General features: G+C 42.6%; 1 protein-coding gene across 1 annotated transcript in view; it reads left to right on the forward strand.

The window, feature by feature from the left end:
- The window catches only part of LOC115170087 (carboxyl-terminal PDZ ligand of neuronal nitric oxide synthase protein-like), a 53,433-nt gene that overhangs the window by 17,490 nt on the left and 9,410 nt on the right, over positions 1-26,533 (forward strand). Inside the window, exons 3-7 of the mRNA XM_029726355.1 lie at positions 13,000-13,092; positions 15,081-15,139; positions 16,384-16,492; positions 22,412-22,556; positions 23,639-23,763. Of these exons, the coding sequence (XP_029582215.1) occupies positions 13,000-13,092; positions 15,081-15,139; positions 16,384-16,492; positions 22,412-22,556; positions 23,639-23,763 (531 nt within the window). The remainder of the gene's footprint in view (positions 1-12,999; positions 13,093-15,080; positions 15,140-16,383; positions 16,493-22,411; positions 22,557-23,638; positions 23,764-26,533) is intronic.

Here is a 26,533-nt window from a genome sequence, read left to right on the forward strand (position 1 = left end):
GAAAAATGCATGGCAGCTAGAAATCAAAACTGGATGGTCTTCAGAGATAGATGGGAGGGGTTGAGCGTAGCTGAAGGCTAGGACTAAAAACAAACAAAGATAACTATTGTCAAATATACTGTCCGTGAAATGTATGTAGTATGTATAAGCTGGAAGTGGAAGCCTAAGTGTTGTTGTCCATTAGTTTACTCCAAGTAGTCGAGGGGTGGTAGGGTTAGGGGAAAGTAATAAAGAAGGAAAATATTTTTTTAAATATATATTTAGATTAATATATACAGGGGATTGAAAATGATGCAGACAATTACATTGACAGAAGCCACAATCTAGATCCTACATCCGCAATAGAATAATGTAAGTGTTTATCAGAGTCATCCTTCGTGGACTAGGTTCTCTTGTTGGCGTACATTGAGACAACTACTTAGGAGAAAAGTCAAGTTGAGTATCCTGTAGGAAAATAATACAATTAGGCCCAGTAAATGTTGATTGAGGTCATCCGAGAGACAACTTCTGAAGAAAGTGAAGTGGAACATATCCTTTGTAAACATAGTGGCACGGGGCCCAACAAGTGTTTATTGAAGTCGTCCTTATTGGATCAGAGGAAAGTCAGTGTCCTCTGGGAACATAATGGAATTGGGCTCAACGAGCGTTTACTGTTTATCAAAGTAGTCCTTCTTGGGCCAAGTTCCCTTGTTGGTGTACAGTGGAGTACATGGCCTACTCTACTTTATGGCGGAAAAGTTAGCCTGGTCCCAGATCTCTTTGTGCTGCCGACTCCTACGTTCATTTTTGTCAAGACAGCGTATACATATCTGAAACCGGACTAGTAAAGACTGCATGCATTCCTGCCTTCCAAATCCCGTATAATAGCATAAAGAGAGAGGGGAATACCCAGTTTGCTTTATTCTCTCTTTCTAGGCTTCGGGAGGCAGAGCTTTGTTGATGCACATGAAAATAATGAGAACCGTCCTCTCCATGTTTCCCACTGTCAGGTGTGTAGCCCCAGTTTCTATAGGGCAGTGTGGAGGTGGATGGTGGTGTATAGGCCCAGTTTCTATAGGGCAGTGTGGAGGTGGATGGTGGTGTATAGGCCCAGTTTCTATAGGGCAGTGTGGGGGTGGATGGTGGTGTATAGGCCCAGTTTCTATAGGGCTGTGTGGGGGTGGATGGTGGTGTATAGGCCCAGTTTCTATAGGGCAGTGTGGAGGTGGATGGTGGTGTATAGGCCCAGTTTCTATAGGGCAGTGTGGAGGTGGATGGTGGTGTATAGCCCCAGTTTCTATAGGGCAGTGTGGGGGTGGATGGTGGTGTATAGGCCCAGTTTCTATAGGGCAGTGTGGAGGTGGATGGTGGTGTATAGCCCCAGTTTCTATAGGGCAGTGTGGGGGTGGATGGTGGTGTATAGGCCCAGTTTCTATAGGGCAGTGTGGAGGTGGATGGTGGTGTATAGCCCCAGTTTCTATAGGGCTGTGTGGGGGTGGATGGTGGTGTGTAGGCCCAGTTTCTATAGGGCAGTGTGGGGGTGGATGGTGGTGTATAGGCCCAGTTTCTATAGAGCTGTGTGGGGGTGGATGGTGGTGTATAGGCCCAGTTTCTATAGAGCTGTGTGGGGGTGGATGGTGGTGTGTACCCCAGTTTCTATAGGGCTGTGTGGGGTGGATGGTGGTGTATAGGCCCAGTTTCTATAGAGCTGTGTGGGGGTGGATGGTGGTGTATAGCCCCAGTTTCTATAGAGCTGTGTGGGGGTGGATGGTGGTGTATAGGCCCAGTTTCTATAGGGCTGTGTGGGGGTGGATGGTGGTGTATAGGCCCAGTTTCTATAGGGCTGTGTGGGGGTGGATGGTGGTGTGTAGGCCCAGTTTCTATAGGGCTGTGGGGGGTGGACGGTGGTGTATAGGCCCAGTTTCTATGGAGCTGTGTGGGGGTGGATGGTCGTGTGTAGGCCCAGTTTCTATAGGGCTGTGTGGGGGTGGATGGTGGTGTGTACCCGAGTTTCTATAGGGCTGTGTGGGGGTGGATGGTGGGCGTGTATCTGGTTGTCCATCCCGTCCCTCTCCTCAGACTCTGGTATAATACCCTTTTCACACCACTGAACCGAGCTGAGCTGAGCTGAGCCAGGCTGTACTGTGCTGGCATGGTTGCGCATCTCTCTCTGACCAGGTTCCTAACCCGGATCTCCTGTGTACAACAAAACGGTGTTATCAAATCAAAGCTTATCGGTGGGTTACACAGTTTAGCTGGTGTTATAGCCGGTGCAGCGAAGTGCTTATGTTACAGTTTTTTACGATTGCTTACACACTAAAATTGTACTTTTCCCACAATTAGCAAAACCTTACACTCAAGGAGCAAAACACAAGGCTAGATTTGCACAACCGTAAGCACATTGTCAGCTTCACACTATTTGCAAAACATTACACACAGTGATTTGCAAAACACTAAACGCACTTGTATACATCAGACACAGAAGTATATCATGACGTCACTTCCTTGCAATTCCAAAGCACTGACTGTCAAATTACCACACCTATGAGCCAATCTGTTAAACACAACCATCAGGTGCACAAACACATGATTGCTAAATTGTAGACACACCAATCAGGTTTAAGCACTATAAAAATGCAGCAGGTAGGTTCACCTGCCTTCAACCAAAATGGAAGGAGTCAGAAGAAGAGTGAGGGTGAGAGGAGGAGAACACAGAGGAGGAGAACACAGAGGAGGAGAAGGAGGAGGAGAACACAGAGGAGGAGAACACAGAGGAGGAGGAGGTAGAGGAAGAGGCAGAGGCAGAGGCCGAGCCAGAGGTCGAGGAAGACCTGAAGCAGGGGGAGAACGTGCACAAAGAAGAGGACCAAACTTATCAAATGACATTCGTGTAACACTAGTGGACCATGTTGTGAACCACGGATTGACGCTGAGGGAGGTTGGACTGAGAGTTCAGCCAAATCTTACCAGATATACAGTGGCATCTGTCATAAGGACTTTGACAGGAAAACAGGTAAAAGAAGATCTGTCTACAGTTACAGTAATCAGCCGCTTATTGTATGCACCATATCAGCACTTGTGATACCCCTTCCTGTTACATTGTACAGTAAGTTACATGTATTATTCTCTACATAGGATTGAGGGTCGGGAACGACAAGGAGGAAGGGGCCCATATTCACGCAAGAACAAGAGAGAGAGAGAGAGATAATAAATATGGTTTTGGCCAATAATGCTATCAGGCTCAGAGAACTACAAGCCAACATTATCGGTGACCATGCCATTTTCAATAATGTCCATCAGGTCTCTGTCAACACTGGCACGCATCCTGAAAAGACATCAGGTTCAAATGAAACAACTTTATCGAGTGCCTTTTGAGCGGAATTCAGAGAGGGTCAAACGGCTGCGGCATGAGTATGTGGAGGTTTGTATTGTTCACTTTAGCACTGGGATGTTGCATACTGCACACATGACTGTTTTACATTGACTGTATACTAAACCTATCCTGAACTACACAATCTTGTCTTTCACTGTATTTCAGGGAGTTTTGCAGATGGATGCTGAGGAAATCATGCATGTATTCATAAATATTGATGAGGCAGGGTTCAACCTCACAAAAGCAAGAAGGAGAGGCAGAAATATCATTGGCCACAGGGCTATAATCAATGTCCCAAGGCAACGTGGGGGTAACATCACCCTTTGCGCTGCCATTTCACAGCATGGGGTTCTCCTCCGTCATGCCAAAATGGGCCCTTACAACACACCTCACATTCTCGCATTTTTGGACCGATTGCACCACATCGTCACAGCAGGTAATGAAATGCACCAGATGCAATACACTGTCATCTGGGACAATGTGTCATTCCACCGCTCTGCTTTGGTCCAGAACTGGTTTCAACACCATCCACAGTTGACAGTACTATACCTTCCACCATACTCTCCGTTTCTAAACCCTATGGAAGAGTTTTTCTCTGCATGGCGGTGGAAGGTTTACGATCTCCAGCCCCAGGCTCAGGTACCCCTCATTCAGGCCATGGAGGACACCTGTGACCAAGTCCACGCCGCAGCTGTGCAAGGATGGATTCCACATTCAAGACGGTTCTTCCCGCGTTGTCTTGCTAATGAGGATATTGCTTGTGATGTTGATGAAATTCTCTGGCCAGATCCAGCTAGGCGAAGAGATAATGTATAGTATGTTTACTGTAGTATTTTCTGTACAATATTGTCCGTTTTTTTCAGATTATTTTTATGTTTGTTGTTATTTACTGTAATTGTAACCTGTACTGGATACAGTATTTTACGTTTGTCTGTTTGCTGAGCTAACAGTGTTATGCACACTACTGTAGTAGCATGAAAACTGGGACATGTTTTGTTGTGATTCTCCATGTTGACATGTTGACTGATTTGGGTATATGGAGAGAAATAAATGATATTTTCCTCAGTCTGCAGCATTGGTCTTGTGTAGTGTTTGTATAGTTGCACTTTCTCTGTGTACTTCATTTACAGTACTCTAATCACTGACAATTAGACTTGCTAAAAGTGTTTTAGGTTAGCAACAGCAGTGTGTAACTGGTTCAAAAAGATTGAAGTCATATGAAATGTGTGTGTTTCGTATGGTAACAAAATATTGTTTTTATGAAGTTGTGTATAGTTTTGACAAAAGTTTTCCATTTTGCAAATGATCTGAAGTGCTGTGCTACTTTGGTGTAGGGTTGTGCAAATTGTGTGTAGTGTTTTGACAAACCGGACCCTGTTTTCAAAATTGTGCTTAAACAATTGAAAAAATAACGAATGGATCCTAACAATGCCGTGAAATGTTAAGGGAGAACACAATGAGAAAGAAATCGTAACGAACCTAAATAACAACTCAAATATGAAATCAAAATGTATTTCTCACGTGCGCCGAGACGTCTCTCCCTTCTCGACCCAATCACCTCTCCAAGGCCCTAAGGTTTTAAACTGAAATGCTTACTTACAGGCTCTAACCAACAATGCAATTTCTAAGTTATTAAAAGGTATTCGGTGAACAATAGATAAGTAAAGATGGCACTGTAACAGTGATCCAGATGCAGTCTATACATATATACACCAGATGAATTTACACAAGATATACTAAGAATGACATATACAGCAGTAGATATACTAAGAATGATATGTACAGCAGTAGATATACTAAGAATGATATATACAGCAGTAGATATACTAAGAATGACATATACAGCAGTAGATATACCAATAATGATATGTACAGCAGTAGATATACTAAGAATGATATATACAGCAGTAGATATACTAAGAATTATATGTACAGCAGTAGATATACTACGAATGACATATACAGCAGTAGATATACTAAGAATGATATATACAGCAGTAGATATACTAAGAATGATATATGCAGCAGTAGATATGTTAGTGAGCTATGTCCAGAGTCCAGTATATGAATAAATATGTGGTGTGTATAAAAGTGTAACTAAAATACAATGTACAGTAGTAGAAATAATAGAATGAGCAATGTCCAGAATAAGGTATTTAAATGCACAGTGTGAAACGGGAAGTGTCCAGTGGTTTTCATTTCTCTATAATATGGCTGTGTGTGTGTTTTTGTGTGTGTGTACGTGTGTTTGTGATAGCTTGTTTGTGTGTTTTTGTGAGTGAGTGTGTGTGTGTGCATCACCTGGTAGACGGTTAGTGATGGCTGATCAACAGTCTGATGGTAATAGAAGCTGTTGTTGAGCTAAAGGCTAACCTAAGTCTTCATGTCTACTGCACTACTCAGGTCAAACTATATTAGTCAGCTAGCACTAAACACATACAGTTAATAGAAAAATAAGACAGGAATATCATGAAAATAATCATGTTTATTCACTGAATCAGCTGATTCAGAATCAAAACAACTTATAGTCTCTGAACATTCTAAATCAAGTCTCAGTTTTAGTTAGTTGTAGTGTTCAATTAACTTCAGTCCCCCCCAAAATTAACAAAATAATCGAGCCTAAATGAAAATGAAATGAGGAAAGAGTTCTACCAGTTTAGCTGTTAGTCTGTGTAATAATCAAACTTTACTGACATAAATATAAACGTAATTTGCAACAATTTCAAAGATTTTACTGAGTTACACATCATAAAAGGAAATCAGTAAATTGCAATAAATTCATTAGGCCCTAATCTATGGATTTCACATGGCTGGGAAGGGGCGCAGCTATGGGTGATCCAGGGAGGGCATAGGCCCACCCACTTGGGAAGCCAGTCCCAGCCAAACAGAATGTTGTTTTTCGCCACAAAAGGGATTTATTACAGACAGAAATACACCTCGGCAAACCCCCCCCCCCCCCCCCCCCACATGGTCTGCGGTTGTGAGGACGGTCAGAAGTACTGACAAATTCTCTAAAAAGAAGTTGGATGTGGCTTATGGTAGAGAAATTAACATTCAATTCTCTGGCAGCAGCTCTAGTGGACATTCCTGCAGTCAGCATGTTGTTGTTGTTTGACAAAACTGCACATTTTAGTGTGGTCTTTTATTGTCCCCAGCACAAGGTGCACCTGTGTAATGCTGTTTAATCACCTGTGTAAAGCGGTTTAATCAGCTTCTTGATATGCCACACCTGTCAGGTGGATGGATTATCTTGGCAAAGGAGAAATGCTCACTAACAGGGATGCAAAAATATTTGTGCACAACATTTGAGAGAAATAAGCTTTTGTGCGAATGGAACATTTCGGGGATCTTTTATTTCAGCTCATGAAACATGGGACCAACACTTACATGTTGCGTTTATATGTATATATATTTTTTGTTGTACTTTTTCATCATATCCAATTGGTAGTTACAGTCTTGTCCCATCGCTGCAACTCCCATACGTACTCGGGCGAGGCGAAGGTCGAGAGCTATGCGTCCTCCAAAACACGACCCTGCCAAGCCACACTGCTTCTTGAGACACTGCTCACTTAACCCGGAAGCCAGCCACACCAATGTGTCGGAGGAAACACCGTACAACTGGCGACCGTAGTCAGCGTGCATGCAACCGGCCCGCCAAAAGCATTTCGCTACACCCGCAATAACATCTGCTAAGTACGTGTATTTGACCAATAAAATTTGATTTAGTGCATCTCGGCCCAGCCAAAACCTCTCCTAATGACGCTGGGCCAATTGTGCACCGCCTCATGCGTCTCCCGGTCGGCTCCATCACAGCCTGGGATCGAACCATGGTCTGTAGTGAAACCTCTGCGATGCAGTGCCTTAGACCGCTGCGCCACTCGGGAAATACATTTATGTTTTTGTTCAGTATAAAATTGTCCAGAGAGAAAACCCCAAAATATAGTAGCCTTTAGAAATAGCCTTCCACAGTTTGGGTCCTGGTAATCAATAGTCAGGGTTACATGTAATCTGATAACTAAAAACTCTAACAGTAATCAATTACGTTAACAGCAAAAATATTGTAATCAAATTACAGACACTTTTGAAAAACTAGATGATTACTTCTTGGATTACTTTTCAATTCATAAACGATGTTTGCAAAAAAAGAGATTATGACATCTTTCTGTTTTCTCAATGACATTCAATTCAGCGTTGAAAAATGCGTTTGTTCCTCTTAATCGAGTCTGACCACAAGTCAGAGACCACTATGGTGACACACCAAATGTGTTTGATGGATCCTTTGTCTTCTAATGCCTCTTAAAGGAAAGTAATCAGATTACGTTACTGAGTTTGGGTAATCCAGAAGTTACGTTACGGATTACAATTTCGGATAGGTAACTAGTAAATGTAACGGATTGTCAGTAGTACACAGAAAGGGAACTTCTCTTGATGATCAATACAATATCGTTGAGAAGTCTCTCCCTCCCTCTCTCTCTTCCTCTCTACCGCACCTTCTGTCTCAACCTCTGAATGCTTGGCTAAGAAAAGCCAACTGACATTTACTCCTGAGGTGCTGATCTGTTGCACCCCCTACAACCACTGTGATTATTATTTGACCCTGCTGGTCATCTATGAGCATTTGAACATCTTGAAGAACAATCTGGCCTTAATGGCCATGTACTCTTATAATCTCCACCCGGCACCGCCAGAAGAGGACTGGCCACCCCTCAGAGGACTGGCCACCCCTCAGAGCCTGCTTCCTCTCTTGGTTTCTTCCTAGGTCCCAGCCGTTCTAGGGTGTTTTTCCTAGCTTCTACATCTGCATTGCTTGCTCTTTGGGGTTTTAGGCTGGGTTTCTGTCACAGGAGGCTGCTGAGGGGAAGACGGCTCATAATAACGGCTGGAACGGAGCAAATGGAATGGCATCACAATCAAATCAAATGTTATTAGTCGCATGCGCCAAGTACAACACGTGTAGACCTTACAATGAAATGCTTACTTACGAGCCCTTAACCAACAATGCTTTAAGAAGTTAAGAAAAAAATTCAATAATAAGTGTTTAGTAAAAAATTGAAAATAGAAAATAAAAGTAACAAATAATTTAACAGCAGCAGTAAAATAACAAGGGCGGCTATATACAGGGGGTACCGGTAAAGAGTCAATGTGTGGGGGCACAGGTTAGTTGAGGTAATTGAGGTAATATGTACATGTAGGTAGAGTTAAAGTAACTATGCATAGATAATAGAGAGTAGCAGCAGCATAAAAGAGGGGTCTGGGTTGCCCTTTGATTAGCTGTTCAGGAGTCTTATGGTTTTGAGGTAGAAGCTGTTAAGAAGCTTCTTGGACCTAGACTTGGCGCTCAGGTACCACTTGCTGTGCGGTAGCAGAGAGAACAGTCTATGACTAGGATACCTGGAGTCTTTGACAATTTTTAGGGCATTCCTCTGACACTGCCTGATATAGAGGTCCTGGATGGCAGGAAGGTTGGCCCCAGTGATGTACTGGGTTGAACACACTTCCCTCTGTAGTGCCTTGCGGTCAGAGGCTGAGTAGTTGCCATAAGTAATGCAACCAGTCAGGATGCTCTCGATGGTGCAGCTGTTGAACCTTTTGATGATCTGAGGACCCATAGAAACCAAGTGCTTGATGTATTTGATACCATTCCACCTATTCAGCTCCAGCCATTGCCACAAGCCGGTCCTCCCCAATTAAGATGCCACCAACCTCCTGTGGTTTCTGTAGAAGCACTTTGTGACACCTGCTCATGTAAAAAGGGCTTTGTAAATACATTTGATTGTAAATTTCACTTGATTGGGTAAATAAAATTGGCTTTTACAGTGTATTCACTACATTCTTAGGGAAAACGGTGCTATCTACAACGTAAAGGAAGGAACCGTGGAACTTTGTAGGTTACAAATTTAATAAACTTTTTTCATCCCAGTGGGGCATTTATTGCTGGTAGGCACAGGATATATTAAAATACAATAATATAGCCAGCAAGACAATACAGTCAAACAGCAATACAGTGAAATATTTCAAACAGTAGTACAGTCCATGAAATAGTCCATAGTCCGATACTAAAAAGGAGATAAAAAGTCAACCAATTAGTGTAAAAAAACCAGTCTGAATACCATTCTATTTTACAGGGAGAGAAAGGCAGTAGGACATAGCTTCAAACCTCTGACATGAGAGGATCCTGATTCGTCTTCTGGTTGAAGATCAGAGGTGGAAAAATGCTAATTTGATAAAAGTCCTCATTTGATCAATTGGACTTCTGATATATTTCCTAATTTGGGGAAAAACATGTTTCTTTTAGAGGTCTGGTCCTGATGTCTGGTCCCTTAGATTACAGTACAGGCAGAGGGAACACTTCTAACAAGTCTAACTAATGAAGGGGAAGGATAAAAGTGGTGCACACTACTGAGTCTTCCTTCATTTCTAATGCACTCTGGGGGGGAACGGGGAACTTTTTTGTTGGAGACTTTACCAGCTCTACAATCTGACTTTACCACTTTTCTTCAGCCTTTGTGTTGACTCAAACTTTGATTTACTCTCAGCAGCAGATGGTGTCTTGTAGGGATATCAATGCGAAATACTTTAGTACTCACTCCCTGTTAGTACTTACTACCTGTTAGTACTCACTCCCTGTTAGTACTCACTCCCTGTTAGTACTCACTACCTGTTAGTACTCACTACCTGTTAGTACTCACTCCCTGTTAGTACTCACTACCTGTTAGTACTCACTACCTGTTACCACTCACTACCTGTTAGTACTCACTACCTGTTACCACTCACTCCCTGTTAGTACTCACTCCCTGTTAGTACTCACTACCTGTTAGTACTTACTACCTGTTAGTACTCATTCCCTGTTAGTACTCACTCCCTGTTAGTACTCACTCCCTGTTAGTACTCACTACCTGTTAGTACTTACTACCTGTTAGTACTCACTACCTGTTAGTACTCACTCCCTGTTAGTACTCACTCCCTGTTAGTACTCACTCCCTGTTAGTACTCACTACCTGTTAGGGACAGATCGAAATTTACTGGGGGAGGGGTGGTCCAAAATAGGGAAGGGTTGTCAAACGTACTTTTTCTCTTTGGAGAGGGCAGTGTGTTTATTCCGGTTGGACACAGGGAGATCAATGTGTTTATTCTGGTGGACACAGGGAGGGCAGTGTGTTTATTCTGGTGGACACAGGGAGATTAATGTGTTTATTCTGGTGGACACAGGGAGGTTAATGTGTTTATTCTGGTGGACACAGGGAGGGCAGTGTGTTTATTCTGGTGGACACAGGGAGATTAATGTGTTTATTCTGGTGGACACAGGGAGGGTAGTGTGTTTATTCTGGTGGACACAGGGAGGGTAGTGTGTTTATTCCCCTGGTTTACATTCGCTCTTCTGCTCGTATTTTCCCTGTAAACAATGGCTTGACTTACTTTTGATATTACCTTAATAGCGTTTAGAAATGTTGGTGAAAGTTTGGAATGGTGTGGCTATTATTAAGCTTTAGCTACTGTAGGCCTGTGATACGAAGGCAGTGGGCCCCGGCGCTCCAAATGACTCCAACATTTGAACTTGAGGAATACTTTTTCAGGCCTACCAGAGTTACTCCTATAATCTTACAATATAATGCTTAACTTCTATACGTCTATATCTGCATAGCAGACGCAATAGCTGTCTGACGTAAAGAAATAATTGTCGGTGTCGTAGCATGCCACCGGCAAACAGTATCTCTATCTCTCTGGGGTTAGGCCAAAGGTCTCTTCCTTTTTTAAAATGGATTTATTGAAATATGAATATCATACAGTGGACACCTAAGCCTACAGGCCTATCCATATGTAACGGTCGTCGTATGAAGTGGACCAAGGCGCAGCGGGTTGAGTGCTCATTTTAACTTTTATTTGAACACTGAAAAAACAAAACAAGAAAACGAACAGTAATGCAGGTTACACACAGCTATGCAAAAACAACTTCCCACCAAAACCCATTACAAAAAACACCCCTCTATATACGACCTTCAATCAGAGGCAACGAAGAACAGCTGCCTCCAATTGAAGGTCAAACCAATAACCCTAAACATAGAACTAGAAAGACTAGACCAGAACATAGAAATATACTAACATAGAACATAACCAAAAACCCTGGAACACTCTAAACAAACACCCCTCTACATAAACACATAGCCCAACAAACCCCTGTTAGTACTCACTACCTGTTAGTACTCACTACCTGTTAGTACTCACTACCTGTAGGTACTCACTACCTGTTACCACTCACTACCTGTTAGTACTCACTACCTGTTAGTACTCACTACCTGTTACCACTCACTACCTGTTAGTACTCACTCCCAGTTAGTACTCACTACCTGTTAGTACTCACTCCCAGTTAGTACTCACTACCTGTTAGTACTCACTACCTGTTACCACTCACTACCTGTTAGTACTCACTACCTGTTAGTACTCACTACCTGTTAGTACTCACTACCTGTCACCACTCACTACCTGTTAGTACTCACTACCTGTTAGTACTCACTACCTGTAAGTACTCACTACCTGTAAGTACTCACTACCTGTTAGTACTCACTACCTGTTAGTACTCACTACCTGTTACCACTCACTCCCAGTTAGTACTCACTACCTGTTAGTACTCACTACCTGTTAGTACTCACTACCTGTAAGTACTCACTACCTGTAAGTACTCACTACCTGTTAGTACTCACTACCTGTTAGTACTCACTACCTGTAAGTGCTCACTACCTGTTAGTACTTACGACCTGTCAGTACTCACTACCTGTTACCACTCACTACCTGTTAGTACTCACTACCTGTTAGTACTCACTACCTGTAAGTGCTCACTACCTGTTAGTACTCACTACCTGTTAGTACTCACTACCTGTTACCACTCACTCCCAGTTAGTACTCACTACCTGTTAGTACTCACTCCCAGTTAGTACTCACTACCTGTTAGTACTCACTACCTGTTACCACTCACTACCTGTTAGTACTCACTACCTGTTAGTACTCACTACCTGTTACCACTCACTCCCAGTTAGTACTCACTACCTGTTAGTACTCACTACCTGTTAGTACTCACTACCTGTAAGTACTCACTACCTGTAAGTACTCACTACCTGTTAGTACTCACTACCTGTTAGTACTCACTACCTGTAAGTGCTCACTACCTGTTAGTACTTACTACCTGTCAGTACTCACTACCTGTTACCACTCACTACCTGTTAGTACTCACTACCTGTTAGTACTCACTACCTGTAAGTGCTCACTACCTGTTAGTACTCACTACCTGTCAGTACTCACTACCTGTTAGTACTCACTACCTGTTAGTACTCACTCCCTGATAGTACTCACTGCTTGTTAGTACTCACTTCCTGTTAGTACTCACTGCTTGTTAGTACTCACTCCCTGTTAGTACTCACTGCTTGTTAGTACTCACTCCCTGTTAGTGGTACATGTTTTAATTCCATTACATCAGGTACTGTATCTCTGGACAAGGTTGAGGAATTGAAGTTTCAGTTGACTTCTTGAATAGGAATGGACACCAAAGTCCATGGTAGTCCATACTGTATAGCGTATAATTGTATGGGTTATTTGACATTCCAATTTCATGTACAAATCTATCTAATTGACATCCCCCCCCCCCACCCCTACAGTATGAATTCAAATTGAAGAACATGAAGAAGAAGAAGGTCAACATCATCGTGTCTGCGGATGGTGTAAGGGTGGTTTTGAGAAAAAAGAAAAAGGTAAGGCCCCTTCGACAGATGACACCCTGATGAAGACAGAATGTCAAAACGTTCTTCTTTATTAGGAATTATTCTATCATTGTATTGGAGACCTTTTTTTAGTCCCCTTCAATTTACATTGTATGAGTTTGGCTGTCTTGTGTAGTGTCCATAATGCACACTAACATCAATTATTATATTACACTGAAGTCAATGATACATACAGTGCATTCGGAAAGTATTCAGACCCCTTGACCTTTTCACATTTTGTTACGTTACAGCCATATTCTAAAATTGATTAAATAAAAAAAATGTTTTCAGCAATCTACACACAATACCCAATAATGACAAAGCGAAAACAGGTTTTTAGAATTGTTAACAGACATACCTTATTTACATAAGTATCAGACCCTTTGCTGTGAGACTCAAAATTGAGCTGAGGTCCATCCTGTTTCCATTGATCATCCTTGAGATGTTTATACAACTCGATTGGAGTCCACTTTTGGTCAATTCAATTGATTGGACATGATATGGAAAGGCACACACCTGTCTATAAAAGGTCCAACAGTTGACAGTGCATGTCAGAGCAAAAACCAAGCCATGAGGTCGAAGGAATTGTCCGTAGAGCTGTGAGACAGGATTGTGGCACAGATCTGGAGAAGGGTACCAAAAACTTTCTGCAGTATTGAGGGTCCCCAAGAACACAGTGGCATCCATCATCCTTAAATGGAAGAAGTTTGGAACGACCAAAACTCTTCCTAGAGCTGGCTGCCCGGCAAAACTGAGCAATCGGGGGAGATTGGGAGGTGACCAAGAAACCGATGGTCACTGACAGAGCTACAGAGTTCCTCTGTGGAGATGGGAGAACCTTCCAGAAGGACAACCATCTCTGCAGCACTCCACCAATCAGGCCTTTATGGTAGAGTGGCCAGATGGAAGCCACTCCTCAATAAAAGGCACATGACAGCCCGCTTGGAGTTTGCCAAAATGCACCTAAATGACTCTCAGACCATGAGAAACAAGATTCTCTGGTTTGATGAAACCAAGATTGAACTCTTTGGCCTGACAAGGTAAAAATCTGTCCTTCTGCCCCTGAGCAAGGCAGTTAATCCACTGTTCCTGCTCCTCATTGTAAATAAGAATTAGTTCTTTACTGACTTGCCTAGTTAAAAAATAAATGTATGTCTCTCTATGTCTTTGAATGGCCCAGACTTGAACCTGATTGAACATCTCTGGAGAGACCTGAAAATAGCTGTACAGCGACACACCCCATCCAACCTGACAGTGCTTGAGAGGATCTGCAGAGAAGAATGGGAGAAACTTCTCAAATACAGTTGTGCCAATCTTATACCCAAGAAGACTCGAGGCTGTAATCGATGCCAAAAGTGCTTCAACAAAGTACTGAGTAAAGGGTCTGAATACTTACTGTATGTAAATGGTATATCTCTGGGTATTTTTTTATATAAATTTGCAAACATTTCTAAAAACCTGTTTTTGAATTGTCATTATGGGGTATTGTGTGCAGATGGATGAGGGGGAAAAAACGATTGAATTAATTTAGGAATAAGGCTGTAACGAAACAAAAGGTGGAAATAGTGAAGGAGTCTGAATACTTTCTGAATGCACCGTACATCTACAGTTTCCGCGTGAAGAAAAGTTATGCTATATGTTTTCAACAGTGTGAAGTGTGTTCCTTCCAGCTGCAAACAAAAATATGTCATTTAAAAATGTATCCTAAAATGTAAAAATACAGTTTTCTGATCAACATTCTTTGCATATGGAGGCGGAACAGCTTATGGATGCGGAATGTGTTGATTTGCCAAAAGATTGAATGCCGTAGCTCTCTGTCCTTCATGGAAGCTGCAAGGTCCTCCATATTGAGATTCTCTGCAGACGGAAAAAAGTTTAATTCCATATTTATTTTAGGTGAAACACTTCATGAATCTGTCCCTAAGTCATAAGTCATAGCAGTGAATTTCAGCATGTGTTGTTCTCTGGTTGTCTTCCAGAGGAAAGAGTGGGCGTGGGATGACAACACAGTCATGATAACACAAGACCCCATCTATAGGTAAGAACATGGTCAAGTGTCCTCAAACATAACACTCTTTTTAAAAGTACAATGCAGCCATTTTTTTAAAATCTCAATATCAAATCCTTTCTGGGTAATAATGAAGTACCTTACTGAGATTGTTTTCAATTAAAATGGTCAAAAAAGAGAAGTTGGGAAGTCTCTTTCCTATTGGTCTATAACCTAATTTACAGGCAGTCTTTATGATCATTTTCACAATTTCATAGTATTATTCCAACCTCACAGTGTAGAAAGGAAATATATATAACACACAGGAAAATCTTGTTTTTCACTGCACTGAGCCTTGAACATTTTTGGGGGGGGTATATTTATACATTGATGACTTTTGGTTGAGTAGTTAAAGGCCCAGTAAGGTCAACATTCAGTTTTCTTGACTAACACTGTAAAGTATGAAAATGTGATCAGTGTTATTTCCTGGTAGAAAATATAATATTTTTGGGGGGTGGGGGTACATTTTACCCCATTTTCATGATATCCAATTGGTAGTTACAGTCTTGTTCCAACGCTCCAACTCCTGTACGGACTCGGGAGAGGCGAAGATCGAGAGTCATGTGTCCTCCGAAACAAGCACTGCTTGCTTAACCCCGAAGCCAGCCACACCAATGTGTCGATGAAAACATTGTATAGCCTGCGACCGATGTCAGCATGCATGCACCCGGCCGCCACATGAAGTCACTAGAGTGCGACGGGACAAGGACATCCCAGCCAGCCGAACCCTCACCTAACGCAGACAACGCTGGGCCAATTGTGCACCACCTCATTGGTCTCCCGGTCACAGGATTGAACCTAGATATGTAATGATGCCTTTAGCACTGCGATGCAGGGCCTTAGACCGCTGCACCACTCGGGAGGCCCCTGAAAATACAATCTACATAGGATGTTCTAATCAACAGCTTGCATGGGTGGAAGATTTTGGCTTGCCAGGTGACATCACCAGGCAGTAAATTGGTTAGTTGACCAATAACCAAGAGAGTAATAGCTACTTTTCAGTTTTCCCCTTCCCCACTCAGACCACTCCCAGGCAGTCCTAGCAAAATTATTTATTGAGAAATAGTTTTTGCTAAAAATATATTTTTGTGAATTTTAATGGAAAACTTTTACAGTAAGTTACTTAATTATTACAGAGAAATGATTTGATATTGATTTAAAATGGCTGCATTGGGCCTTTAAAAGTGAAATCAATCAAATTCTCATTATCAAGACATTTTCCCCATCTCATTTAGGATTTTCTATGTGTCACATGACGCCCAGGAATTGAAGATCTTCAGTTACATTGCGAGAGATGGACAGAGCAACATGTTCCGTTGTAATGTCTTCAAATCCAAGAGGAAGGTAAGACCTTAGAGATCCTGTAATTCTACAGTGCCTTCAGAAAGTATTCACACTGCCTTGACATTTTGTTGTGTTACAAAGCGGGATTAACATTTATTTAAATGGCATTTTGTGTCAACGCTCTACATAAAATACTCTGTAATGTCAAAGTGTAAGAAAAATTATAAGAAAAATTATAACTTTTGTAAAACATTAATGAAAAATAAAACACTAATATACTGTATATTGATTACATAAGTATTCACCCCCTTGAGCCAATACATGTTAGAATCACCTTTGGCGACTGTGAGTCTAAGAGCTTTGTACACCTAAACTCAGCAACAACAAAAAAATCCCTTTTTCAGGGCCCTGTCTTTCAAAGATAATTCTCAAAAATCCAAATAACTTCACAGATCTTCTTTGTAAAGGGTTTAAACACTGTTTCCCATGCTTGTTCAATGAACCATAAACAATTAATGAACATGCACCTGTGGAACGGTCATTAAGACACTAACAGCTTACAGACGGTAGGCAATTAAGGTCACAGTTATGAAAAGTTAGGACACTAAAGAGGACTTTCTACTGACTCTGGAAAACACCAAAAGAAAGATGCCCAGGGTCCCTGCTCATCTGCGTAAACATGCCTTAGGCATGCTGCAAGGAGGCATGAGGACTGCAGATGTGGCCAGGGCAATAAATTGCCATGTCTGTACTGTAAGATGCCTAAGACAACGCTACAGGGAGACAGGACGGACAGCTGATCGTCCTCGCAGTGGCAGACCACACAACACCTGCACAGGATCGGTACATCTGAACATCACACCTGTGGGACAGGTACAGGATGGCAACAACAACTGCCCGAGATACACCAGGAATGCACAATCCCTCCATCAGTGCTCAGACTGTCCACAATAGGATGAGAGAGGCTGGACTGAGGGCTTGTAGGCCTGTTGTAAGGCAGGTCCTCACCAGACATCACTGGCAACAGCGTCGCCTATGGGCACAAACCCACCGTCGCTGGATCAGACAGGACTGGCAAAAAGTGCTCTTCACTGACGAGTCACGGTTTTGTCTCACCAGGGGTGATGGTTGGATTCACGTTTATCGTTGAAGGAATGAGCGTTACACCGAGGCCTGTACTCTGGAGCGGGATTGCTTTGGAAGTGGAAGGTCCTTCATGGTCTGGGGCAGTGTGTCACAGCATCATCGGACTGAGCTTGTTGTCATTGCAGGCAATCTCAACGCTGTACATTACAGGGAAGACATCCTCCTCCCTCATGTGGTACTCTTCCTGCAGGCTCATCCTGACATGACCCTCCAGCATGACAATGCCACCAGCCATACTGCTCGTTCTGTGCATGATTTCCTGCAAGACAGGAATGTCAGTGTTCTTCCATGGCCAGCGAAGAGCCCGGATCTCAATCCCATTGAGCACGTCTGGGACCTGTTGGATCGGAGGGTGAGGGCTAGGGCCATTCCCCATAGAAATGTCCGGGAACTTGCAGGTGCCTTGGTGGAAGAGTGGGGTAACATCTCACAGCAAGAACTGGCAAATCTGGTGCAGTCCATGAGGAGGAGATGCACTGCAGTACTTAATGCAGCTGGTGGCCACACCAGATACTGACTGTTACTTTTGATTTTGACCCCCCTTTCGTTCAGGGACACATTATTCCATTTCTGTTAGTCACATGTCTCTGGAACTTGTTCAGTTTATGTCTCAGTTGTTGAATCTTGTTATGTTCATACAAATATTTACACATGTTAAGTTTGCTGAAAATGAACGCAGTTGACAGTGAGAGGACATTTCTTTTTTGCTGAGTTTAGATTGTACAATATTTGCACATTATTTAAAATGCAAGCTCTGTCAAGTTGGTTGTTGATCATTGCTAGACAGCCACTTTCAAGTCTTGCCACAGATTTTCAAGCCGATTTAAGTCAAAACTGTAACAAGTAGACCACTCAGGAACATTCAATGTCATCTTGGTAAGCAACTCCAGTGTATACTTGGCCTTGTATTTTAGGTTATTGTCCTGCTGAAAGGTGAATATGTCTCCCAGTGTCTGTTGGAAAGCAGACTGTTGTAAGGTTTTCCTCTAGGATTTTGCCTTTGCTATGCTCTATTCTGTTTATTTTTATCATAAAAAACTCCCTAGTCCTTGCCGATGACAAGAATACCCATAACATGATGCAGCCACCACCATGCTTGAAAATAGGAAGAGTGGTACTTAGATATGTGTTGTGTTAGATTTGCCCCAAACATAATGCTTTGTATTCAGGACAAAAGGTTAATTTCTTTGCCACATTTTTTAAAATATTTACTTTAATGGCTAATTGCAAATAGTATGCATATCTTGGTAATATTTGTATTCTGTACAGACTTCCTTCTTTTCACTCTGTAAATTAAGTTAGTATTGTGGAGTAACTACAATGTTGTTGATCCATCCTCAGTTTTCTCCTATCACAGTCATTAAACTCTGTAACTGTTTTAAAGTCACCATTGGCCACATGGTGAAATCGCTGAGTGGTTTCCTTCCTCTCCGGCAACTGAGTTATGTAGGATGCCTGTATCGTTGTAGTGAGTCGGTGTCTTGATACACCATCCATAGTGTAATTAATAACTTCACCATGCTCAAAGGCATATTCAATGTCTGCTTTTTTATTTTTACCCATCTACCAATAGGTGCCCTTCTTAGCGAGGCATTGGAAAACCTCCCTGGTCTTTGTGGTTGAATCTGTGTTTGAGATTCACTGCTCGACTGAGGGACCTTACAGATAATTGTATGTGTGGTGTAGAGATGAGATAGTCATTCAAAAATCATGTTAAAAATTATTATTGCACACAAGAGTGAATCCATGCAATTTATTATGTGACTTGTTAAGCACATTTGTACTCCTGAATTTATTTAGGCTTGCCATAACAAAGGGGTTGAATACTTATTGGCTCAAGACATTTCAGCTTTAAATTGTTCATTAATTTGTAAACATTTCTAAAAACATAATTCCACTTTGTGTGTAGGCCAGTGACAAAAACATCTAAATTTAATCGATTTTAAATTCAGGCTGTAACAAAAAATGTGGAAAAAGTCAAGGGGTGTGAATACTTTCTATATATCTTCTATGTAATTCTATGGTTAAGACGGTGTATATCGCTGTGGGAGTGTGCTGGGTATGAGATGTAAATTATCCACAGGATCCAGATCAGTGGCATATAATCAGTGGTGTATAATCCGTGGTACATAATCCATGGTATATAATCTGTGGTAAATAATCCATGGTATATAATCTGTTGTATATAATTAGTGGTATATAATCAGTGGTATATAATACGTGGTATGTAATCCGTGGTATATAATCCATGGTATATAATCACTGGTATATAATCTGTGGTATATAATCCATGGTATATAATCAGTGGTATATAATCCATGGTATATAATCAGTGGTATATAATCTGTGGTATATAATCCATGGTATATAATTCGTGGTATATAATCTGTGGTGTATAATCCGTTTATCTCCACAGGGTATCAGATATGTGGCTGTCACGTCTGACCAGTAAAAGGGGTTATTTGTCATTGTAGTTTGGTCAGGGCATGGCAGGGGGTGTTTGTTTTGTGTGTTTCGGTGTTTTTGGCTTCGGTTATATGTTTTCTATTTCTATGTTTAAATCTAGTTTTCTATTTCTATGTTGGGTTTTTGGTAGGACCTCCAATTAGAGGCAACTGGTTGTCGTTATCTCTAATTGGTGGCCATATGTAGTTGTGTTCGTTTCACTCTTGTTTTGTGGGTGGTTGTTTTCCTGTATAGCCTGTGTTGCCTTACGGAACTGTTTCGTCGTTTTGTTAATTTTGTTTAAGTGTTTTCTTTAAATAAATTAAGAAGATGAGCACTTTAGCCGCTGCGCCTTGGTCCAATCCTTATGACGCCCATGACAGTGGCAGCAGCTGCTTAGGGAAGGGGGCTGGGTATAGGGACTGTGCCATGATGCATTAAAGGAGCCTTGGGACTCTTGGATCAATAGAGAGCTTTGTCTACACACACACACACACACACACACACATTGTCTCATCTACAAGATCACAGTTGCACACAGTACACACATCTGATGACTTTCAACACGATAGAAAAATGCTGGTAGAAAAGAATGGCACGCGACTACCCCATAGCTGCATATCAAACAGCGGAAATGTTCTTCATTACAAAAGCCTGGATAACAACCCTTCCAGTGAGGTTGACTCCCATCCCTTCACCATGGATACCAGGCATGTACCGTTGACAGTGACTGATTGAAGCAGCATACTAATTACTCACAAATGACACCCTATTCCCTATTGGCCCTGGTCAAAAGTAGAGCACTACATAGGGATGCAGTCAGATTGAAAGAGGCGTTTAATTTGCAACCTGTACCACCTGTGATCTGTGCCAGAAAGTAAAGACACAGGATGTAATCCTATATATGGTGTAGTCACGCTTCTCAGATGCCTCCAGCTGTCACGTCCTGACCAGTAAAGGGGGTTATTTGTTATTGTAGTTTGGTCAGGGCATGACAGGGGGTGTTTGTTTTATGTGTTTCGGGGTTTTTGGTTTATGTTCTATGTTAGTATATTTCTATGTTTGTTCTAGTGTGTCTATTTCTATGTTTAAGTTTCTTGGGTTGACCTTCAATTGGAGGCAGCTGTTCCTCGTTGCCTCTAATTGAAGGTCCTATTTAGTAGGGGTGTTTTTCCATGGGTTTTGTGGGTAGTTGTTTCCATGTATTGTCAGTGTACCTTACAGGACTGTTTTTCGCTGTTTGTTTAGTATAAGTGTTTTTGTTTTGTTTTTCTTCAATAAAAGAAGATGAGCATACATATACCCGCTGCGTCCACTCACTATGACGCTTATGACACCAGCCCTGAACCTCTTATCTCGGACTTCCAGATCAAACTTTGTCCAGAGGAGTGGAGGGTAAACTGCTGATACTGAGTTTGGTAACCCTGGCTCCCATTGATCACTGTTGGGTTTATAGAATCCTGAAATTCCTAAATTGGCCTTGTGGTCCAAATGGTTATTTTTTGAGAGCAGTGTTAGTATCTCAAAGGTCATGAGTTCACTTCCGGTTGGGCCATGTAAAATGAGAATTAGTGGTGATGTTTTTGGATTGAGGCATCTACTGGAAATAGCCCAAATGATCATCATACGGTACAGTATGGTACTTACTGGTAACAGGTAACATAGAATATCATAAACATATAACGATGTTATTATTGTTGCACCATAGGAGCACACCGTCTCACACACACAACACTTGCCCTGTGCTTACCGACATACAGTAGTGATTGACAGCCTTGTGGCAGCATTCCTCCACAGTATGAATGTGAGGCATTTTAAAAGCACCTTGTCAATGTGCCACTGAGCGCACAAGACAACCCACCTTCGGGCCTTGTGGCATTATTGCTCTAAGGGCAAGAATGTATAACGTTGGAAATATCGAATTATTTTGGCTATATAATCAATGGAGATTTGAGTTCGTTGTGCCTTGTAGGGTCTAAAGGAAAAGCTTGAGATCCTACGGCTCTGGAATGAACCAATCCATTACAACGACAACATGCACCTACTGAATTACTGTGCCGTCAAAACCTCCTCTTCCCTCCCTCCTCCCTCCCTCCCTCCCTCCCTCCCTCCCTCCCTCCCTCCCTCCCTCCCTCCCTCCTTCCCTCCCTCCCTCCCTCCCTCCTTCCCTCCCTCCCTCCCTCCCTCCTTCCCTCCCTCCCTCCCTCCCTCCCTCCCTCCTCTTCCCTCCCTCCCTCCCTCCCTCCCTCCCTCCTTCCCTCCTTCCCTCCTTCCCTCCCTCCCTCCCTCCTTCCCTCCCTCCCTCCCTCCCTCCCTCCCTCCTTCCCTCCCTCCCTCCCTCCCTCCCTCCCTCCCTCTCACCTTTTCTTCCACCCCCCACCCCTCTAGTCCCAGGCCATGCGCATTGTGCGGACAGTGGGCCAGGCCTTTGACGTGTGCCACCAGCTGACCCTGCAGCAGACAGGGGAGCAGAGCTCTGAGGATGGACTGGACATCAATGCTGCCAACCCAGATGGGGAAGACGCCGTGCCAGGTGTGACTCACTTTCCCACGCACCATACTGTCTTATTACCTTATACCATTTTATTACCCAATACCATCTTATTACCTAGAGCCATCTTATTACCTAGAGCCATCTTATTACCTTATACCATTTTATTACCCAATACCATCTTATTACCTAGAGCCATCTTATTACCTAGAACCATCTTATTACCTAGAGCCATCTTATTACCTAGAACCATCTTATTACCTAGAACCATCTTATTATCTAGAGCCATCTTATTACCTAGAGCCATCGTATTACCTAGAACCATCTTATTACCTAGAGCCATCTTATTACCTAGAACCATCTTATTACCTAGAACCATCTTATTACCTAGTAGCGTCCTATTACCTAGAGCCATCTTATTACCTAGAGCCATCTTATTACCTAGAGCCATCTTATTATCTAGTACTGTCTTATTACCTAGTATTGTCTTATTACCTAGAACCATCGTATTACCTAGAACTGTCCTATTGCCTAGATCCATCTTATTACCTAGATCCATCTTATTACCTAGTACTGTCTTATTACCTAGAATGCTTCTTATTACCTAGAACCATCTTATTACCTAGTATTGTCTTATTACCTAGAACCATCTTATTACCTAGAACCATCTTATTACCTAGTAGCGTCCTATTACCTAGTACATACTGTTCTATATTTGCACAGTGGGGACATTCTCTTCTGAGACTCAATCAGTTAGAGTGTGTCGTGACTCTAGAGAGAGTGGAGAGCAGCCAAATTCTGATTCGATGTTTCAAGTGTCTTTGGGTCTGAGAAAATCTCTAAAATACAATTAGTTTGTATAAAATAAAATGGGTTATGTTATGCGTTTTTGCTGGTGGTAGTTGGTCCCTATGTTAGTATGTTTATGATTTGTTTTCTCTCTCGCCATCCATCTCTCTCCATCAATCTTCCTGTCTCTCCATCCATCTCTCTCTCTCCATCCATCTCTCTCTCTCCATCCATCCATCTCTCTCTCCATCCATCTCTCTCTCTCCATCCATCCATCTCTCTCTCCATCCATCTCTCTCTCCATCCATCTCTCTCCATCCATCTCTCTCATTCAGCCAAGACGAGGTTGGCATTGTATGATTCGACCGACCTTGAAGCCACCACAGAGGAGAGCATCGACTGTTTGTCATCTGACCTGGACAAGACCAAAAGCCAGGACCTTCTTGGTAAAGATGGGAAGGTACTGTATGACCTGAGTCTTATTCATTACATCACACTGTAACGAAACGTTTTGCAACAGAAAATGTATGTGAACACCTGCTCATCAAACATCTCATTCCAAAATCATGGGCATTAATATGGAGTTGGTCACCCCTTTGCTGCTGTAACAGCAAACTCTTCTGGGAAGGCTTTCCACTAGATTTTGGAACATTGCTGCAGGGACTTGCTTCGATTCAGCCACAAGAACATTAATGTGTTCGGGTACTGATGTTGGGTGATTAGACCTGGCTCGCAGTCGGCGTTCCAATTTAGCCCAAAGGTGTTCAATGGGTTGAGGTCAGGGCTCTGTGCAGGCCAGTCAAGTTCTTCCACACCGATCTCAACAAACCATTTCTCTGTGGACCTCGCTTTGTGCACGTGGGCATTGTATAAGGGCACAAGGCGAGACCCAAATGCAGAGAAAGGAGGCAAATGATTGACCTCCGTGTAAGGTTCTGGGTGTAGCTGGTGCAGAGGAGTCAGGCGCAGAACAGCAGAGTTGAGTAACACAATGAACTTTACTCAAAATTTCCAAATACATGAAGTAATACCAAGCCCACAAACATCGGACCGAACTTACAAATAAAACAATCACTCACAAAAACCATGGGGAAAACAGAGGGTTAAATAATTAACATGTAATTGGGGAATTGAAACGAGGTGTGTAAATGAAAAGTGGATCGGCGATGGCTCAAAGGCCGGTGACGTTGACCACCGAACGCCGCCCGAACAAGAAGAGGGACCGACTTCGGCGCAAGTCGTGACACTCCGATATTTATTAGAACAAAAGGGGTAGGTAAAAGGCAGGTCTGAGACAGGCGAGAGTTCATAAACCAGGAAGACTAGGAAAAAACAGAGACTGGGAAAAATAGGAGCCAGGACAAACACCAGTTGACTTGGCAAAACAAGATGAACTGGCACAGAGAGACAGGAAACACAGGGATAAATACACTGGGGATAATAAGCGACACCTGAAGGGGGGTGGAGACAAGCACAAGGACAGGTGAAACAGATCAGGGCGTGATACGTTGTCATGCTGAAACATGAAAGGGCCTTCCCCAAATTGTTGCCTCAAAGTTGGAAGCACATAATCTATAACATCAATGTATTCTGTAGCGTTAAGATTTCCATTCACTGGAACGAAGGGGTCTAGCCTGAACTATGAAAAACAGCCCCAGGCCATTATTCCTCCTCCACCAAACTTTACAGTTGTCTCTATGCATTGTGGCAGGTAGCGTTCTTCTGGCATCCGTGCAACCCAGATTAGTCCGTTGGACTGCCAGATGGTGAAGCGTGATTCATCCCTCCAGAGAATGCGTTTTCACTGCTCCAGAGTCCAATGGCGGCAAGCTTTACACCACTCCAGCCGACGCTTGGCATTGCGCATGGTGATCTTAGGCTTGTGTGCGGCTCCTCGGCCTTGGAAACCCATTTCATGAAGCTCCCAACGAACAGTTCTTGTGCTGACATTGCTTCCAGAGGCAGTTTGGAACTCGGTGTTGGAACCGAGGACTGACGATTTTTACACGCTACGGACTTCAGCACTCGCCAGTCTCGTTCTGTGAGGTTGGGTGGCCTACCACTTCACGGCTGAGCCATTGTTACTCCTAGACGTTTCCACTTCACAATAACAGCACTTACAGTTTACCGGGGAAGCTCTAGCAGGGCAGAAATTTCACAAACTGACTTGTTGGAAAGGTGGCATCCTATGACGGTCCCACGTTGAAGCTTTTTGCAGATTAACAGACTACTGAAGGATCTAGTGTGGAACTGAGATGTTATCTTCTGTTTATCGTTATCTTGTGTTTGTTGTCATAAGGTCGAGAAATATTTCATAGGGTGGTGCTATAATATTAATGTATTCCTATGTTTTATTGATGAAAACACAGCATGATGCTCTCCAGTGCTCTACTAACCAGTGTGTCATACAACCCACTCACTATCTATTTTCTCTCTCTCTCTCTCTCTCTCTCTCTCTCTCTCCCTCTCTCTCTCTCTCTCTCTCTCTCTCTCTCTCTCATTCCATATTGATATGATAAGGTCTATGGTGGGGGACATCTGTGTTTGAGCCAATGGTTGTTAGCAAGATGATGATAGTATTGTGTATTCAAGAAATAGAGATCAGAAAACATTTACAAATAAACTAAAGTAGAAAAATATAATAAAGTCAAAAAGTAACACAAGAAAATGACATAACAATAACCAGGCTTTATACAGGGGGTACCAGTATCAGGTCAATGTGTGGGGGTACAGGTTAGTCGAAGTGACTATGCATTGTCATGACGTTGCCCTCTTTGGGTTTTCTATGCACCATCCCCCTACCTCTGTCTCTCACACCCAGGCTCTGTGAGAGCGGTCGTAAATTCCTAAAAGATTGTCCTGCCTCATGGCCACAGGTTTGAGACAGAGTGGGTTTCATAGAAAGAACCAAGGGATTCTTCCACCTCACAGGACTGGAGAACCGAACAACATTTATGTTCTGGAGATGGTATAAAAGATCGGTGAAGAATCCGGCTACGAACTGGTCCGTTTGGTACAATTTTGTGAAGCTCATGAGAGACAATACGGCCACATTACCATGGCTCTGTTTATATAATAGCCTCAGTTGTGACACTTACATCTAATGGTTGTATAAAAATGAATGAATAAGGATAAAACAATTGGGAATATGTTGGGATGCTTGTAAGATGGTAATGTGAGAGAATTGTATTTCTGTTTAAAGTTTCACCAAGTCATCGGCACACCCCCAT

The sequence above is a fragment of the Salmo trutta genome, chromosome 31 (assembly GCF_901001165.1).
Source record: "Salmo trutta chromosome 31, fSalTru1.1, whole genome shotgun sequence".
NCBI lineage: Eukaryota > Metazoa > Chordata > Actinopteri > Salmoniformes > Salmonidae > Salmo > Salmo trutta.